Genomic DNA, 19,859 nt, shown 5'->3' with positions numbered 1-19,859 from the left:
TAATAATAATAAATAATAATAAAAAAAAGTACAATAAAGTTGTACAACAACATAACCTTGTTCTTTCCCTTGGAAAGACCAAGGTAATAAATAATAATAAAAAAAAGTACAATAAAGTTGTACAACAACATAACCTTGTTCTTTCCCTTGGAAAGACCAAGGTAATTAGTGGTTGACTAAATACTTATTTGCCCCACTGTATTTCCTCTTTAAAATAACTATAGCACAATTCAAAAACCAACGGAAAGAACCAACAGAAGGATTGCTGTTTCAGGAGAATTGTTGAAAATGACTTCCATTTGAAGGCCGCTGACAATGCAAAAGGGTGACCTCTCATCTGACAAATCATTATCATGAAAAGAAAGAAATGCGCTAAAGAGATGTTTATGTATGTCTTGCATGTTTGTGTATATTTTCTGCATTCGGATGAACGACTGTACTGATCCGTACTGATCGATGAGGCATACCTTTGTAATCTGGGTAGTGGTAGTGGTGCTGATTGTCTCGGATGTGATCGTCTGAGCGCTCAGCAGCACTCCTGAATCTCGTTCTGCCAAGGTGTCCACAGGCTTTGGGAGAGAGACCTTTTCAGTGTTAATAAACATTTCTTCTTTATTTAATGTGAAACCTTCATGAGCATGTAATGTTCCCAAGAACTTGGCAAATGGCCAATATACAGAGGTAGGTAGTAAGACATTACATTTACTACGTTACATTTACTTGAGTAACTTTTTTGAGAAAAATGTACTTCTAAGACTAGTTTTACTCAGCCATAATTTAACTTTTACTTCAGTAGAGTTATGAGGAAGAAACGCTACTCTTAATCCGCTACTTCAGGCTCCACTAGTCGTTACATTTTTCTTCTTTATTCTACATGTTAGATTTTACTTTTTTTTTTTCGACCAGTTTCACCAATGATCACAACAATAATCACATGACTCCATTATTCCAATAAGACTCAATCTTGCCCTTCTATGATCACGTCGGCCTGTTCAATAACTTGGCGTCTTTAATGCACAGTAAAAAAAATAAGGTTCATTTGATTCTATGACTGTCTTATGGCGTATAATATAACATAATATTGTGTAAATATCTCATAATACAGTGAGGACAGCTTCTGCTTATAGTCCAGTGCCGCTTATCTATGAACAAATGCCGTTTTCGTGTCAAATTTGGTGAGTGGCGGCTTATAGTCAGGTTCGCCTTATGGTCCGAAAATTATGGTACATTTTTTGGATGACTACTTTTATCTTAGTAATATTATTTTGAAGGGCGCGACTCTTACTCGAGTAGAATCTTTGGCTACTCTATCCACCTCTAATATACACTTTGCCTGCACATACAATATTAAGATTATTTTAATTCCCAGGTTCAGAAAGGCTCTTACCTGGGCTGACTCGTATGTAATTGTTTTGGTCTCCGTATGAACTAAGGGGATGTCTTTGTAGGCCATTGTTCCTCTCAGAGAGTTGGTAACATCTGAGATGGTGATTGTCTGGGTCTTCAGTACTGGGGACTGCAAAAAGCAATAACAGTTAGAGACATACCCTCCGAGAGATCTAATAAGACACTTTAAATGTTTCAACACTAGCAAACATTCACAATCATACAAAGCTTGTTAAAAGAGTTGTGAAACTTGTACAGTAATGAGGTATTCCAATTAATGCAAGACTAAAATAAACACACTTTTTTAAAGAGACAGCGAGAACCAAAAGTGGTATTTGCCATGTGGCAAAATGGATTATGCCATGTGGCATTTTTATTTTTGCCAGTGTATGGTAAAAAATCACAGCCACACGTTTTTCTGCCATTTAAAATGAATGGAAAATTTGGACATGCATAGCCGTCAATGGCATAGCCTGACTTGGGTGCCAGTTGAATGTCTATGCGCTGTAATACTAAGTGTATGTTCAAAAATCACAGCCACACGTTTTTCTGCCGTGTAATATGAATGGAAAACTTGGACATGCATACCCATCAATGGCATAGCCTGACTTGGGTGTCAGCTGGATGTCAATGCGCTCGTATGTAAAGTGTATGGTCAAAAATCACAGCCACATATGTTTTTCTGCAATTTAAAATGAATGGAAAATTTGGAAGTGCATAGCCGTCAATGGCATGGATGTGCATGGCCTTCAAAACTGCCATATACCCCACCAAAAATGCCAAATACCTGCCCCAAAAACCAAAATCCATTTTGCCACATACCCCAAAAAAAGGCCACATGCCAAAATCAATTTATCCACATGGCAAAAAAAAATGCCATGTGGCAAAATCAGTTTTGCAAAATGGCAAGAAAATGCCACGTGGTAAAATCAGTTTTGCTAAATGGCAAAAAAATGCCACGTGGCAGAATCAGTTTCGCTAAATGGCAAAAAAAATGCCACGTGGCAAAATCACTTTTCCCAAATGGCAAAAAAATGCCACGTGGCAAAATCACTTTTGCCAAATGGCAAAAAAATGCCACATGGCAAAATCAGTTCTACCACATGGCAAAAAATGCCACATGGCAAAATCAATTTTGCCACTTAGCAAAAAAATGCTACATGGCAAAAAAAAGCCACATGGCATAATCAGTTTTGACACATGGCAAAAAAATCACGTGGCAAAATCAGTTTTGTCAAATGGCAAAAAAATGCCACATGGCAAAATCAGTTTTACCAAAATCTTTTTTAAGTGTTGTAAAAGCAAGATTTAATGATGGTGAGTCACAATTACCGTCATAGCATGGATATCTTTTAAAAATCCTGTTCACTTTCATTCATTTGCACTACACATAAGGACAAAAGTTGTAACCACATGATATCATGTTTAATAAGAGGAAGCCAGTCAGAGTCCAACATGCAAAATCTGTCTTTTTTTTTTTTAACTCAAATATTTGAACATCAAAAAAGCAGAGTATAACTTGTTATCGACACTAGCCAACATAGTCGATAGAAACATTGCAGGTAAACAATATGAAGAGACTGTCGTAAATTCTATTTTGGTCTCCAGGAGTCTTGGATTGCCACCTGCCATTATTTGATTATTGTCTTTATTGGAACCATAGAGCAAATTCATGAAATATCATTCAGTTTTCTTTTTCTCCAAGCCTTGTGAAATGTATGACAATTGTCTTCAATGAGCGTGCAAAGAGAATCTTCAGTCACATGTACGTTACAGCACTGGAATGTTGGTACTCTGCCTGAGTAGCAATTGTATAGATGAGGGCAAAGAGGGCTATTTACTGTCAGCAGTGCAATAAAAAACCCAAAGTGATTGGTAACATAAAGGAGGCAGTGCATGCATAAGAGGGCCTTTAAATGACTGTGAGTAATAACACCTGTCAGCTGAGTCAATACCACAAGCATTTGCTTATGGGAGAGCCAAGCTCGGTGAATGCATTTGAATGACGGACTTAGACCCGTACAGATTTGAAAACAAGGAGGCTTGTTATTTCTATGCATGCAACATATTTGCTGAAAAGTAGAAAGGTGCTTTGACGCTATTACAAAATGATCCATACAGTTGTACACAAATGATGAGCCGTGACCTCTGCGGTTTAGTCTGAGATTGCAAAACAATTGTTTCGATACAACGAGTAGTTTTATTTTAAGCTAGGAATGGGCATTATTTATTTACTGTTTTTTGATCATGTGACATAAGATAATGCCAACAATCATATCAGATGCAGTTTTAATGCGCACTTGGGAAGGTTAAAGCAGGTGTGTCAAACGTACAGTTGTTCTGTCTGACAGGCGTGTTTTGGCTCATTCATACTGTTCATGGCGGAAAACACAGACAAGACTGCAAAAGCAGTTTCTGCTCTTGCACTCCTCTTTAAAAGAAACTGCTGTATTTTAAGCCGAAACAACTGTTGTGTTTGATAGAACAATGTCTATATGCTGCCATAGCAGATTCATAGCGCATTAAGCCCCTGAACTATTTTCAATATGTCCATTTTACCCTATGAAAACCCCCGTTTACAGACGTCGTGCAACCGCTTTTGTTTCAACCCAGCCATAAAATGAAGGTAATTAATTATATTTATTATTCAAAATGTCTATCATTTTTAGCTTAGAATCATTAATTGATGTCTAATATTTCGTTTAAAAATAAAAAACGACTTAAAAAAAAATTATTCACACTCATATTTTAAACTTTTAAACAAATTACGTCACAATGAAAAAAATGGTGTCTGTAAAAAAGTCACGGATATCTACCTCATAACTATTGCTTAATTGTATTTTTTCCGTTACTGGCGCATTTTCTCCAATATGTTAGATGATAAATAATCGCACCAAAAAAACAAAAAATGGAAAAAAACAACGTTTAAAAGGGTATATATGTATAAAAAAGAAAATCTCGATGTAAAAAAGAAAATCTCGACCACTCCTTGATGTCTGCGATTTCTGCATCGCGATCCTTGTTATGTTACCATGTTTCACCCATAAAATCCCCCAAAAATCCAGCTGTGGACATTCACAGCTGTGTCTTGACACTCAGTGATACATGCTACATGGAGTTTTTGGATCGAAACAAGGTAAGTACGCGATCTCATTAAAATAATGGCGTCTGTAATTCTGCTCTCGCGTGCTCTCACCTCCAGATAGGGTTTTACTGTTTCAAAAACATTTCTTTTTTTAAAAAAAAATACCCTCCTGTTCAAAATTTTTCTTCCCCCAGAAAATTGAGTTTTTAAGATTTCCAATGATGTATCACACATGCATATCAGACAATTTTGAAAGTTGGTCTCGGAGCGAAACTTCAAGTCACCTGAGTGTTTTCCGCCTAATACAAAATGACATGCTTTTATTTTGGTATTGGCATCGTAAAACTGTTGATTTGTGATTTACGTGATCGAGTGCACGCATGACTGCACTTGGCTCACTTTCGTGTCCGCAGTTACATTCGTTTATTTCCAGTCAAAATGGATTGGACTTTTAGCACCGTCAATGGCAGCCAATGACTTAACAAGGAAGTGATCCAAAAATGCTCCCAAATCAACAGGAAGTAACCTGGAAATGCCCCCCCCCCCAAAAAAAGTGTTCCAAAATTTACAGGAAGTGACCCGTCCCCAATAGCAGGCGACTGCGTGCCGCGTCCGGCCTCAGCTCGGCAGATCCGCATAGCAATCTCACCCACTTAACGTCAGTGCGCCGGATTCAGCCCGGATCAACACTATGACGGTCCAAATGATAGGTTACGCACTGTTCCGGGGCGGACCTTGCAGACTGAACATGCTCAAACCCACGCTAAATGTGAGTGCGCCAGATGCGGCTTGGATCAGCACTATGACAGTTTTGCCTAATTGTCGCCTTGATTGCACAGATGTTCATCGTCAGCAGCGTACTTAAACCGGTCCTTGGCTTCACATCATCGCCAGATTAACAACTCACCTACAGGTATGTGACTTTCAGATAACAAATAATCTTGTAATTCTAAAACTGAGCTCATTTTTGTGTTTTTCCCCCATAGATCCTGTACTGCTTGCCTGGCAAAACACCAGCCTGCCCGTTTACCTGTTCTATCACCAAACTTTCTTCGGACACTATCTAACACTCCCTCTCATCGTCAATGAATTAGGTCCCACGTTAGCCCAGAACCTTAACAAATACACTATGTTGTTTACCGTCTAAAATTTTCAATGTTGAGTTTCTTGTTCCAAATAAAATATTTTGTGGAAAAAAACAAAAAACAAATTTATATTGTTATGTTGTTGTAATAAATGGCATGTAAAAGAATTGTTGTCATTATTGCTTTTAATGGGCAAATTTAATTTGCAATATAAACATTACACAATGACACAGTGAACAAAATGGACTCCAAATTTAATATTGAAAACGGTTTTGATACAAATCTGGCCCAGATTGGGTAATATGTGTGCCATATCCAGGCCATACATTAAAATCATGTCTGCTACTTTGGACCAGTTCTGGCCCAAAACTGGTTGCTGATCCGACAAGTGACTTCTTACTGAGTTTGGGCCATTGTCCAAAGAGACACTGGGGCGGAGTCTTTTTATGAAGTTGGGCTGAAATTTGCAGTACATCTGGCCCATGTCCGCTCCAGGTATATTTTGTTATCTGAGGTAAGTATCTTTAGAATACAACAGAATAAAAAGCCTCTCCAGTGATCCTTCGCTACTTCGCGCTTCAAACAGTCCATCGCACATTTTTTTTTTTCAATTAAAAAATAAATACAGATGAGCTGTCCTGATCCGATCATGTTTAACTCTCCCTCCTGCTCCTTTTCTTGGTCAGGCATTACACTGGAGTTGCCTAATAAAGTTAACGATGCTTGACAGATGCTAAGGTTTGATCGTGCCAGAGATGCCTGGAAGCCGAAACTTCAAAGCGCCAAATGCGTCAATCATCGTTTAACTGTGGCAACTCATTGTAAGTAAGCAACTCAATGAAGCATTTAATAACAAGCATTTTTCTACTTTATTCTTGTTTTGAAATCATTCGGTGGGACAGTAACATGTTTAAAACTTATCATAATTATTACATTTGAAGTGCTTAAAAAACATTTATTAGTATATATATATATATATATATATGTATAGATAAGCTTTTTTTTTTTTTTTTTTAAATTATTTAATTTTTATTTATTTTTTATTTTTTCAATTAAACCTGTCACAATTTTTTTAGCGGGGGGTGCTACTTTGCAGTTTTTCACTTTGGGTTCTTGTCCCAATTAACCACGAAAAATGAGGGATCACTGTATTGTCATTGTGCAGAGTACGGGATTTAAAGCTTCACCATAATGTGCACCACGTAAAACAAAAGCAAAATTAAAGTGAGGCTATATAAACACAAAGTTTACAGAATATACAGACTGAGAATAAAGTGAATAAATACTAGCAAGTAGTGATGTAGCGGTACTATAATACATTTAGTACGTCTAAGACTTTTGCACAGATTTTTAATTTTAATTATGTGTTTTACTACTTTTCTTGGTGACTATTTCTTTCTGGTGACAGTAATAATATACCATGTGAGGAGTTTTAATTCATTATTTTTCATTTAGTGTTTATTTTATTTGTGCACCATGAGTGATTAGGGTCGTTCTCTTAGATAACAAGAAGGTGAAGCGAAATGAACTCATTGCCTGCAATTGACAATGAAATGAATTCACTTAAACTGGAAGGATTGGCTGTGAATGCTCATCTTTCAGTGGCATTGATGGCACTTGACGTCCAATCCATTTTAACTAGGCGGGGTGAATGAATGCTCGTTCATCTAATTGCCATAAATGTGTCCCGTGAAAAAAAATGAGTTTGACACCCCTGGATTAGAGGATATGGGAAAGGCTCATTTTTAATTTTCAGATCTACTCACCCTTGTTAAAATGATCACAATTTTGAAAAATTAGACCAATATCAATAACCTCAAACCTTTTCCCAACCATTACCTGTACAATCCCTTTGAAAGTTCTGCGGTCAGAACTAACCAATCGCAATCCAACTCCTATTAAATGGGAGCCAGCACACATCATACCATAACATTTAGAATTAGTTAAAAAACAATGTGACTGATTGGAATGTCTGTAACACAGCGTCCCCCTGAATCGGGAGCGGTACCTGCTTTTGTACACATCTAGTTCCTGTGAGAAGTCTAACACTACAGTATATGGCTGTTAACATAATGGTTATTGTTGCTATTGGTTGAAAAAAGACCACAAAAACAATGTGGCAATGTGGTTAAAAATATCGAGTTTCTAGTTTTTTATTCTTAACTGACTTAACTCTTCCGCATTATCATCACTACCTTCATTTTAAGCCCTGTCTCAAAGCTCATCATTTAGTTCATTTTAATTAAGAAGTAAAAAAACAACTTGAAAGTGCCTATGACAGCAAAAAGCATGTTTATTTCATATTTCACGCAGTATTTTTTGCCCTTTATTGAAATGGACCGCTTGAATGTGTGTGGAAGCAATCAATATATTTATTCAATTTTTTGAATCCCGCGCCATGAAAATTAGCGACTTCCTGGATTGACGAAGAATGCGAATGTGACGTCAGCGGGCTAATCATCTTCAGTATACAGCCAATACTACAGTATGCAGAAGGACTCCGGATTCAACTGATTTTGGGGATTATTTTGTTTATTTTTTGCATCATGCCAGCCCAATATACTGCAGGCTTTTGTTGCTGCACCAGGGAGAGGCGTGTGCGTCTTTTTGGGTTTCAAAAAGTTCCCGTTCACCACGGAAAATGACCAAAACAAGTCTGACAACTGTGGGAACATTGGACAGACGAGGAAGTGAGTAAGCTATGTGTTTTATTTTATGTCAAATACTGGGATTGTGGCACACGTTTTAATAAGGGGGTGGCTTGCATTTTGTGGGTGACAATGCTCCCTGTCCACCGAGAAGGCCACTCGGCTGACGACCGGCACCTTGTCACACACCATGGTCACTTCCACCCTCTCGGTCCTCTTCGTGTGGCCGCTAATAGACCAATATCCTCGGCGTGGCCTCGGGCAGCCCCCCGCTCCGACGTCGGCGGTTTTGTCCACTGAGAATGCGCTATTTTCTGCGTTCATTCCCCTCTGTGCCTGCTCGCCGGAGCCGTAGCAGAACGATGAGCTGTAACTTGCTCGCCGCCGGGGGCTGGCCGATCGGTGAAGACAAACCACCCCGTCACCATGTGTGACATGAGTTGGGGTAGTTTCGAGTGATTTTTCGTTTTCGAAAGGCGAGAATAAGACTTGGAAAAGCTGCTCGGTTTGGGTTAGCATGTCGGCTAGCTGTCACGCCTCCTGTTTTGTTTACGCTCTTTCCTCCGTCTCCAAAGCCGGGGCAGGGAAATGACAGAAGCCGGACTAACTCCGGTGGCATAAAATACCGTTCGGTAGAGGAAAAAGTCTGCACTTCTGACCACTATGTAGTAATTTTGCCCTGTCGTACTGAATAAATGGCAACTGTGGGACCATTGTGAGGTGAGTAAGCTACGTGTTTTATATTATGTAAAATCCTAAGACCATGACACATGTTTTAATAAGGAAGTGGCTTGCATTTTGTGGTTCCTTGTGCAGTGAGAAGGCCACCCAGCCGAAGACAGGCGGCCTGTCACACACCATGGTCACTTCCACCCCATCGGTCCTATTCGTGTGCCCGCCGAGAATGCGCTTTCCTCGGCTTGGCCACAAGCAGCCCCCGGCTCTGACGTCGGCCGGTTTGTCCACCGAGAATGGGCTATTTTCGGCATTCATTCCCGGTGACGAGCACTGTGAGTCCACCGTGGCCGCATCAGAACGACGAGCCGTAACTTGCTCGCCGCCAGGGACTGGCCGATCGGTTCAACTAACTCTGGTGGCATAAAATACCGTTCGGGAGGTGCAAGAAGTCGGCAGTATTGACCATTGTGCAGTAATTTTGCCCTGTTGTACGGAATAAATGCATTTTCAATATTTCATAGTCCATTTAGCACAAGACTGTTACGTCATGATGATTTAGAAATTGGGAAAAATACTTGGATAAAAAGAATATCCTGTAAAAATATTGGAGTAGAGAGATTGAAACAATCATGATATTTTGTTGCTCTCTGTGGCATTTTCCTCATTCTGAATCTTCCCCCTCAATGGGCTGAATTCTAAATCAGATGAAATCATTACCCTGCCGACGTCATCATCCAGCTGGGGACGCTAGAGCGCTTAAATTACAGGCAGCGCTAAACGTCAGATTAAAAGACTAATTTCTCGTCATCTGCTCTTTGCCAAATTGTATATAGTCGAATCGTCTCAAAATATGATTATAATTCACGTAGTAAAACTATTTAAGATTTTATATGCTGTCACAAGCACTTGAAAGTGTATTCTAAAAAAAATTACCAAAGCTTTGTTTTTCTAACAATAAACGGACTAACTTCTGGTACTGCTTTTTTTGGTAATGTCAGGTATTCTCCCTATGGTAAAGTTCTAAAAGCTTTTTGCGCTCTCCTAGAGCACTCTCTTGAGGTCATTTGTCGACTTTGTTTGTTGTGAAACCCAAGATTGCTGCACGACGTGTAAAGTTGCAGCTTTGGCCGTGATGTTGGTCTTTATTACTTCCTTGGGTAAGCTTTGTTTGTAAGTACTCTTTGTCGAAAGTTCAGTGCAGTTTTTTTGTATTAGGCTAACTTGTGTGTATAGTTAGTATAGCTAATATTTTTTCAGTTTTATGACGGTCTATAGAGGGCAATGTTCAGAGCGAGGACAGCATATATGGTGTATAGGTCGCACCAGCATTTTGTGGCGAAAATTTGGGTAGAAACAAGAGTGCGACCTATCACCAAGTACCGTAATTTTCGCACTATAAGGTGCACCTGAGTATAAGCCACCACCCACCAAATTTAACACGAAAACGGCATTTGTTCATAGATAGGCCGCGCTGGACTATAAGCCGCAGCTGTCCTCAGTGTATCATGGGATATTTACACCGAAAGATATTAACCGGTAACACTTTATTTGACAGCAGCATTATGAAACTGTCATTAGGCCAAATGAACCACCATGAAGCTTTGAACCAATTGGCTTCAAAGGTTCATTGCTTCAAGAAGCTTCATTTGGCTATCACTGCTCCCTTGGGGGGGACAGTCAACCTCTGCTGCCACCTGCTGTCAACACTGTTGTTGTCCAACATGCCTCCTAGCATGCATCACAGCGCTGCAGATGTAAATAACAAATTCATGTTCGGTGCTACAATTGCTAGTTATGGTATTTGGTAACACTTTATTTGATGGTGGCGCCATAAGACTGTCATTAGACTGTCATAAGACCAAATGAACCACCATGAAGCTCTGAACCAATTGGCTGCAAAACTTCATTGCTTCAAGAAGCTTCATTTCGCCGTTACTATTCCCATGGGGGAGACAGTCAACCGCTGCTGCCACCTGTTGTCAACACTGTTGTTGTCCAACTTGCCTCCTAGCATGCATTGCAGTGCTACAGATGTAAATAACTATCAAAATCCATTTTCTGTGCTAATTATTTCTTCAGTTACTGTTCCATTTGTTTCATTGATTGCTAGTCATGGTATACGGTAACACTTTATTTGACAGTGGCGCCATAAGACTGTCATTCGACTGTCATAAGACCAAATGAACCACCATGAAGCCTTTGAACAATTGGCTGCAAAGCTTCATTGCTTCAAGAAACTTCATTTGGCCATCACTGCTCCCTAGGGGGAGACAGTCAACCTCTATTGACACCTGCTGTCAGCACTGTTGTTGTCCAACATGCCTCCGAGCATGCATCACAGCGCTGGAGATGTAAATAATAATCGAAATTCATGTTCTGTGCTAATTATTTCTTCAGTTTCTGTTCCAGTTGTTTCATTAACTGCGAGATATGGTATTTGGTAACACTTTATTTGACAGTGACTCCATAAGACTGTCATTAGACAATCATAATTATGACATGGCAGTGTCAAGAGCATTAATGAATGTTTTTAAGAGATATCATTTAGTGTTATCCGGCAAATTATTTCACTTTTGAATAGATGTAAAAGATCCAAGCTGGACATAAATGGAGTTAGAGACATAATTTGCTGGATGAAATTTAAGGACATTTGTCATCAGCATTCAGTAATGCCCTTGATAGTGTCATGTCATAAGTATGACGGTCTTTGGACAGTCTTATGACGCCACTGTCAAATAAAGTGTTACCTATTAACCCAAATAAATCAACAAATGAGCCGTACTGGACTATAAGCCGCAGGATTCAAAATTTTTAAAAAAGTAGCAGCTTAAAGCCAAAAATAACGGTATGTACGTTATTCAGAAATAACATTAAATGGTCATATTTGTGTACTGATTCCATTCATCATGAATGTGAATGTGAACGGATAATTGTGAACACATCCATCTCCATTCATAGGAGAGTGTGCAATCATTATTATTAAAAGTCACTGTGTGCTTGAATGATGAATGTTATATTACATGCCCATCCCTAGTTTAAGACAATGTTCATCATATTTTTTTTTTTTTTAAATAAGACATTCCCTTGGGAAATAACTCAAAATTAATACAATGTAAACATTTGATACATTTTTCTATTTTTCCCTTCTGGTCAGACCCATGCAACACATCTGATTTACAACAAATACAGTTTCGCAAAGCTTTACCAATAGAATTCTATACCAGTGAAAGACTCACAGCAACATTTGTTTACTGTTTTATCTCCGAATCCCAACACATTTGCATTCTTCATCTGCCGGCTCAATAAGCCTGACAAAATGAAACAAATAGCTGGACCCAGGTTCAGTAGAAACATTAATGCATTCTACTTTGTATGGAAAAAGGTATTGGGCCTCTCATCTTAGATGGTCTCTGCCTTATTGTCTTGTTCATCAAATCAAGATCGGGCATTTTGTAAACATTTTGTGAAAGAATTGGCTTGTTTAAGAGCATCCGCAATTGGAGCACAATACTGTAATGGAAGCAACTGTTGGAACAAATCAGTTTAGTGTCCTTTTGAGTGATGAATCACACTTCTCTACTTGGCAGTCTGATGGATGAGTTTAGGGTTGGTGAATGCCAACAGAACATTACCTGCCTCTCTAGATTGTGCCAACTTTAAAGTATGCTGGTGGAGGGATATGATGATGAGCTTGGCCACCATTTCTTTTTCCTTATTGATTGCTTCCCAAGAATTTTTTTTAGAACATTCTATGCTTTTTGGGAATGATTTTTAGAGAAGTGTCAGGCGATCTGCGAAATCCAAAAAGAAAAAAGCACAAATGCAAATTGCCACAACGCGAACGCTAAATCCAAATGCTTTGCCAAAGAAAAAACACGAATGCAAACAGCCACAACACGATGCCCAAATGCCAAAGCACAAACACAAATTGGCCTTAGCACGAACCCCAGTTGCCTGCAACACGAATGAAAATGGCTACTTTATTTGTATACTGTTCGGTAAGCGAGTGCCAAAAAAATCGATTATTAGATGCATCGCGAATTGACACATGACGATTCGATTACGATTCATAAATGTTTAAGAACTATGATTTGCCTAATAACTTTATGACAGCCGGTCGTAGCGGAACGGAATTCAAGACACATCTGCCACCCTGACACCTTTAACGGATGCACGCACAACGTTATGATGGATGCTGCCGGAAAACTGGAAAATAAATTTGTGTATGAGACAGGCAGGGACACGGCAGTCGCGCTTCTGTGCGCAAGTTATTTTTTTAGAGCGAGAAGGGAAGAGAGATAATTTGTTGTTCTTTGTCTTTCAGTTGTCCAGCAGTAGGTTCAAGTCGTGTTAATTGGAAAAAGTCCCTACTGTTTTGCTAGGTCCCGTGTCCGTCTATCAGATGTGAGTACACGAACCCTCTTGTACTGTTTAGCCTTTATTGTTGTTGTTTTTGAGATGGTACTAGTTAGTGTCGAGCGCTATACTAATTAGCGACTTCGCTAACATGTATTTCCATGTCAAGTTGTGCGTTGTTTGGTGGTGTACATAAGTTACTCCAGATGCAGAACGTTTAAAACCAGGATTAAGTACAGTGGCAACACTACAAACATGCGAAATAGTATAGAAATTTGTGAAAACAAAGTATATTGGTTAAAAGAAGTCTTTGTTTGTTTCCAGAAAATGTGGAATTCATGAAACAGCTAATGTTTTTGCACGTTGTTGTGAAAAAAAGAGTATCTCAAGGTCAGCTGTGTGTTGTATGGGCATGTTGAGAAATAAGTACTGCCTTTAAAATCATTAATGTTTTCGTACTTTCTTGTAAAAAGAAAAAAAAAAAAAGCAGTTTAAGGGCAGCTTTTTGTTGTATGGGCATGTTTCCATCGTTCCTGTTGAATTATTAGGAAATTTTAAATAAATAATGGACATAAATTTGTTTGGCTGTTTATTAATTAGTAATGTACGATCATCAATAATCGTGATTACCGCGATCGTCCTCAATACCGTGATCATCGTTCAATAATCGAATCGTAGCACCCTGAATCGTAATCGAATCGGATCGTGGGGTGCCTAAGATGGCACACTCCTTCTGTTCGGCGTTTTAAACTCCTACTCGCATATGGGCTCAAATGCACTGAACATGATGTGATGCGGGACATCAAGGGAAAGCAACTTCAGAACGAGCGTGTAGCAGCGATGAAGCAACTTCATTTTATTTTCCTTCATTTAATAATTTACAGTTTTAGACAGGGTGCTGACAAATATAGTGTGCAAGGGTTTGCATAGGGACGGTAGGGACAAAACACTACCAACTTTTCAGGAGGCTCAAACTGTCCCTACCAATGTTTAAGCAATCTTATTTGCATGACATAATGACTTCAGTGATATAGATCATTTAGATTGTTCTTCCATATGTTCTATGGATAAAATTAACCCTACCATTATTAAGTGAAATATTCTCACTGTGTTCAGATTTACATTTACCCCTTTTTCTTGCGGAATGTGCCGGTCCATTTTTCACCCCCTCTAACGCACATCTGATTGGCTGATTACTAGATCACCCCTTACTCCCCACCCCAACACAAACATAATTTCGACAGAAATACATGCTGCCTCCTCCGCTGGCTTCGAAGAGGAGGGATATTAGACGTCCTTTTTAGCCACCAGCAGCAGCAGCCAGTAATGTAAAAAGTAGGGCTGTCCAACGATTAAAATTTTTAATCGAGTTAATCACATCTTAAAAATGAATTAATCGTAATTCAAACCATCTCTAAAATATGCCATATTTTTCTGTAAATTATTGTTGGAATGGAAAGATAAGACACAACACGGACATTAACATTCAATAAACTGTACATAAGTACTGTATTGGTTTATCATAACAATAAATCCACAAGATGGCATTAACATTATCAACGTTCTTTCTGTTAAAGGGATACACGGATAGGAAGACTTGCAGTTCTTAAAAGATAAATGTTAGTACATGTTATACTAATTTTACATTAAAACTCATTTTAATGTTTTCTTTTTAATAAAACTTGTAAAATTTTCAATCAAAAAATAAACTAATACCTCGCCATTGTTGACGTCGCCGAGCGGTGACGTCGGGCTCCCTGCCGTTCTTTCACAGTGTCTCTAACTACGTAAGGTAGTGATTGAAATACACCACAAGGTGTCAATGGCGAGTTTTAAATTAATTACAGATCTAGTCAAGGCAAAGTCTGAGTAAGTTTTATGTGTATTTTGCATTGCTATTTTGATTGGGAATGCCAGTTCTCTTTGCATTGAGCGCTTTTCTTTTTGTGAACATAATTTTTTTTGAAGGATAGGAATATTATTTTTGTTGTGCTTTCACAAAATGATACTGTAGCGACTTAACTGTTCTGCCCAAATGCATGATGGGAAGTTGGGCAACCATGACTGTCAGTGGTGGCTGCAAATGGTATACTGTATGTTATGCATTGTGTTCAATAAGGCGTGTTCAGAAAAAGATTGTCTCCTGCTCCGCCCAAATGCATGCTGGGAAGTACGGCAACCATGACTGTCAGTAGTGGCTGCAAAAGGTAGACAATAAGTTCTGCGTTGTGTTCAATTAAGCGTGTTAAGAAAAAGATAGTCTCTTGCTCTGCCCAAATGCATGATGGGAAGTTGGGCAACCATGACTGTTAGTTGTAGCTGCCAAAGCTTAAGCCAATAAAAGGCGCAGTCCAATGAACGCCTGTGTCCACTCGCATTTCTCTGCTTTTTCGCTCTCAATGTGCTAATAGTGGTGTAACGGTACACAAAAATCTCGGTTCGGTACATACCTCGGTTTTTGAGCTCACGGTTCGGTTAATTTTCGGTACAGTAAGAAAACAATGCAAGATATAAATGTGCTAGTTGTTTATTACACACTTTTGTGCTTTCAACAATAGGAACATTAGCCTATACAAAGCTAGAATTCTGGTCAAAAAGTAGCGGGTATTTAAAGATAATAATCCAACAACAATTTGCCTTTCATACTCCGCGTATTGGTCAGCTTTCTTTCTGAAAGAAAGAAGAAAAAAGAAGTCCTGTGCTAAAAAGAAAAGCAGTCCCAAAAACAATGATTTTAACATGTATTTTACAAATGAAATGCCTCAATGAATCTTTTTTTTTTTCTTATGAACGATTTTCAAAAGCTTTATTGGTGGATTTTCTCAAGTTAAAGCGCCACACAGAAATTAATAAATTTAATTGTGCAAGCAGGATCTGTTTATTATTCATATTATTTAATTACAGCTGTTTTAGCTCATTTCAATTTATTTTATTTAAATGGGCTATTATTTATTTTATTATGTGATTATATTTTACAAATGTGAGGTAGTATTCATTTATATTGTATATTTTATGCTGTATAACTTTAGTTCCGATGTGAATATTAGTTCTTAATTGTTTTGTTGTGGTAGAAGGGTTTTGTATTGAACACGGGGCCCTGTTGGTTATTATTATTACAGCAACAAAGACATGTCAACTGTGTCCCGATCTACCACTCAAGAGATCTGGTGGACTCAAAAAGTGGGTTACGATTGCATATTAGTTTGAAAATTGACTGGATCCACCGTATTTTTACACGAGTGACTTCTGGTCTGCCCGATCCTAGCTACCGGTAGTAGTGTTGACGCAGTAGGGCCGCGTCTCACGTCAAATAATAAACTCTGCCGTTCTTTTCGCGTGTGTCGTGTTGAGCCGCTTCTGGGATGCGTCTAACACACGGTTGACTTTAGCGTTTCACTGCGTTCTCGCGGCGGCCACGTTGTCGCGCCGTTGAAGTTTCTGTCCTACAGTGTTGGTCCTCATTATAGAAGAGAAGACGGAGCAAATATAATCTACACATGGAAACTGTAACCCGATCGACTCACAGCCTTGAAAAGTAAGGGTTACATTACGTCAGAAATTCGTTCGGTACGCCTCCGTTCCGAACTGAGCACCCCCGAACCGAAACGGTTCAATACAAATACATGTACCGTTACACCCTTAGCTAAAACGGCATCATTGTAAACTGTTTGAGGCAAGGCATGAACGGGTCATTCCGTGCATGCGTTAATTGCATCAATTATTTTCACGTGATCAATTAAAAAATTAATTACCGCCTGTTAACGCGATAAATATGATAGCCCGAGTAAAAAGATGTCAATTTTGTGGACGGTGACGAACACGCCACGAATTTTGCTACTGACAGTCCGACCCGCATCAGAGTTAGCATAACATTTAACTGTGTGAACTTGTTGACCTGCAAAACTCAAGTACACTGCAAAAAATACACCTCCTTGAAAAGAGTTAAATTCCCTTGTTTTCAGTGTAAATGTACTAGAAATAAGTGAAATTATCTGACAGTGCTTCTAGTAAATTTTACTCAGATTCAGATTATCATCACGAAGATGGTGATGTCCTTGTACATCCTACAATTACAGTGCCTTGCAAAAGTATTCGGCCCCCTTGAACCTTGCAACCTTTCGCCACATTTCAGGCTTCAAACATAAAGATATAAAATTTTAATTTTTTGTCAAGAATCAACAACAAGTGGGACACAATTGTGAAGTGGAACAAAATTTATTGGATAATTTAAACTTTTTTAACAAATAAAAAACTGAAAAGTGGGGCGTGCAATATTATTCGGCCCCCTTGCGTTAATACTTTGTAGCGCCACCTTTTGCTCCAATTACAGCTGCAAGTCGTTTGGGGTATGTTTCTATCAGTTTTGCACATCGAGAGACTGACATTCTTGCCCATTCTTCCTTGCAAAACAGCTCGAGCTCAGTGAGGTTGGATGGAGAGTGTTTGTGAACAGCAGTCTTCAGCTCTTTCCACAGATTCTCGATTGGATTCAGGTCTGGACTTTGACTTGGCCATTCTAACACCTGGATACGTTTATTTTTGAACCATTCCATTGTAGATTTGGCTTTATGTTTTGGATCATTGTCCTGTTGGAAGATAAATCTCTGTCCCAGTCTCAGGTCTTGTGCAGATACCAACAGGTTTTCTTCCAGAATGTTCCTGTATTTGGCTGCATCCATCTTCCCGTCAATTTTAACCATCTTCCCTGTCCCTGCTGAAGAAAAGCAGGCCCAAACCATGATGCTGCCACCACCATGTTTGACAGTGGGGATGGTGTGTTCAGGGTGATGAGCTGTGTTGCTTTTACGCCAAACATATCGTTTTGCATTGTGGCCAAAAAGTTCAATTTTGGTTTCATCTGACCAGAGCACCTTCTTCCACATGTTTGGTGTGTCTCCCAGGTGGCTTGTGGCAAACTTTAAACGAGACTTTTTATGGATATCTTTGAGAAATGGCTTTCTTCATACCACTCTTCCATAAAGGCCAGATTTGTGCAGTGTACGACTGATTGTTGTCCTATGGACAGACTCTCCCACCTCAGCTGTAGATCTCTGCAGTTCATCCAGAGTGATCATGGGCCTCTTGGCTGCATCTCTGATCAGTTTTCTCCTTGTTTTGAGAAGAAAGTTTGGAAGATTTGCAGTGGACTGATGCTCCTTCCATTTCAATATGATGGCTTGCACAGTGCTCCTTGAGATGTTTAAAGCTTGGGAAATCTTTTTGTATCCAAATCCAGCTTTAAACTTCTCCACAACAGTATCTCGGACCTGCCTGGTGTGTTCCTTGGTTTTCATAATGCTCTCTGCACTTTAAACAGAACCCTGAGACTATCACAAAGCAGGTGCATTTATACGGAGACTTGATTACACACAGGTGGATTCTATTTATCATCATCGGTCATTTAGGACAACATTGGATCATTCAGAGATCCTCACTGAACTTCTGGAGTAAGTTTGCTGCACTGAAAGTAAAGGGGCCGAATAATATTGCACGCCCCACTTTTCAGTTTTTTATTTGTTAAAAAAGTTTAAATTATCCAATAAATGTTGTTCCACTTCACAATTGTGTCCCACTTGTTGATTCTTGACAAAAAAAATAAAATTTCATATCTTTATGTTTGAAGCCTGAAATGTGGCGAAAGGTTGCAAGATTCAAGGGGGCCGAATACTTTTGCAAGGCACTGTATGTGCTTGTCTGTCAATGTTCATTTGAAATTGTTGGAAACTTTTGAAGTTTACAGACGAAAACGTTTTGAGTAATTGTCAACTGAAACTCGACGAAAATTGAGTATTTGTTGACAAAAACTAGACAAAGACATTTTGAAATAACTAAACTATGACAAATTTTCATCCAACAGACTAAGACGAAAATTAAAAGGGCTGCCAAAAACAACTCTGATACAGCAGATAAAAGATATAGTCGTAGCAGACTCCATTGAAATAGGATGGCAAAAACTTAAAGTGTGTGGTTTGATGGAGGCCCAATACTTTTATCCATAAAGTATCCTTGAACGAGTAACATTAATCAGTTGGCATGACCACAGATTAAATGAATACAGTCAAAATACATGTTGACAATTTCCTTACAAATCCATTCTCAAGCATTCATGTCTTAGCCATTCTGTTCACTTTGCTGCAAGTGTCAAGGTTCAGCTGGCCATGAAAAAGCTGTAGAAAGGCAAACAAAGAGCATCTTGAACTCTCATGCAGGCAACAATATATGTACACTAACAGCTATAATCCTAACAGTCTTGGCACCACATCATTGTAAAATGACATTTGTGCAAAATGTCACATATTTAATTTATTATCAAAAAGACTGTTTGCCCAATGCTTTTAACTTCTGAGCGAGTAGCACTGATACTGACATTTGCCTGGCAACAACCATTCGAGAGTCAATGGAAATATTTGAGTGATTTTTAAAAGACTTCAAAGAAAAATGCTGGGTTATAGTCCTGAGAAATATCATGTCCAGTGATTGTTTGCGGTCGAGCATACGGCCTTGATTGTCTGCTTCGACTTGGTCCAACATGAACATGAGTATTATGCACGTCATTTCAACAAGTTGTGTTTACTACAGTAAAACTAAAATATTTGGAATACTAAAAAGACACATCTCCAG

At 38.9% G+C, this 19,859-nt stretch overlaps 1 protein-coding gene across 12 annotated transcripts in view; it reads right to left on the bottom strand.

Annotated features, from left to right (window-relative positions):
* epb41a (erythrocyte membrane protein band 4.1a) overlaps positions 1–19,859 on the bottom strand; it is a 174,383-nt gene that overhangs the window by 48,087 nt on the left and 106,437 nt on the right. For 10 of the 12 annotated variants that reach the window (XM_057828644.1, XM_057828651.1, XM_057828648.1 and 7 more), the window contains 2 exons: positions 1,388–1,516; positions 468–584 (listed from right to left, as the gene is read on the bottom strand). In XM_057828644.1, the coding sequence (XP_057684627.1) occupies positions 468–584; positions 1,388–1,516 (246 nt within the window). The remainder of the gene's footprint in view (positions 1–467; positions 585–1,387; positions 1,517–19,859) is intronic. The other 2 variants (XM_057828645.1, XM_057828649.1) reach the window with 1 other exon arrangement.

This window comes from Corythoichthys intestinalis, chromosome 22, assembly GCF_030265065.1.
Source record: "Corythoichthys intestinalis isolate RoL2023-P3 chromosome 22, ASM3026506v1, whole genome shotgun sequence".
NCBI lineage: Eukaryota > Metazoa > Chordata > Actinopteri > Syngnathiformes > Syngnathidae > Corythoichthys > Corythoichthys intestinalis.
Note: the sequence above shows the minus strand (reverse complement) of the source record. Positions and strands in the feature narration are given on the sequence as shown.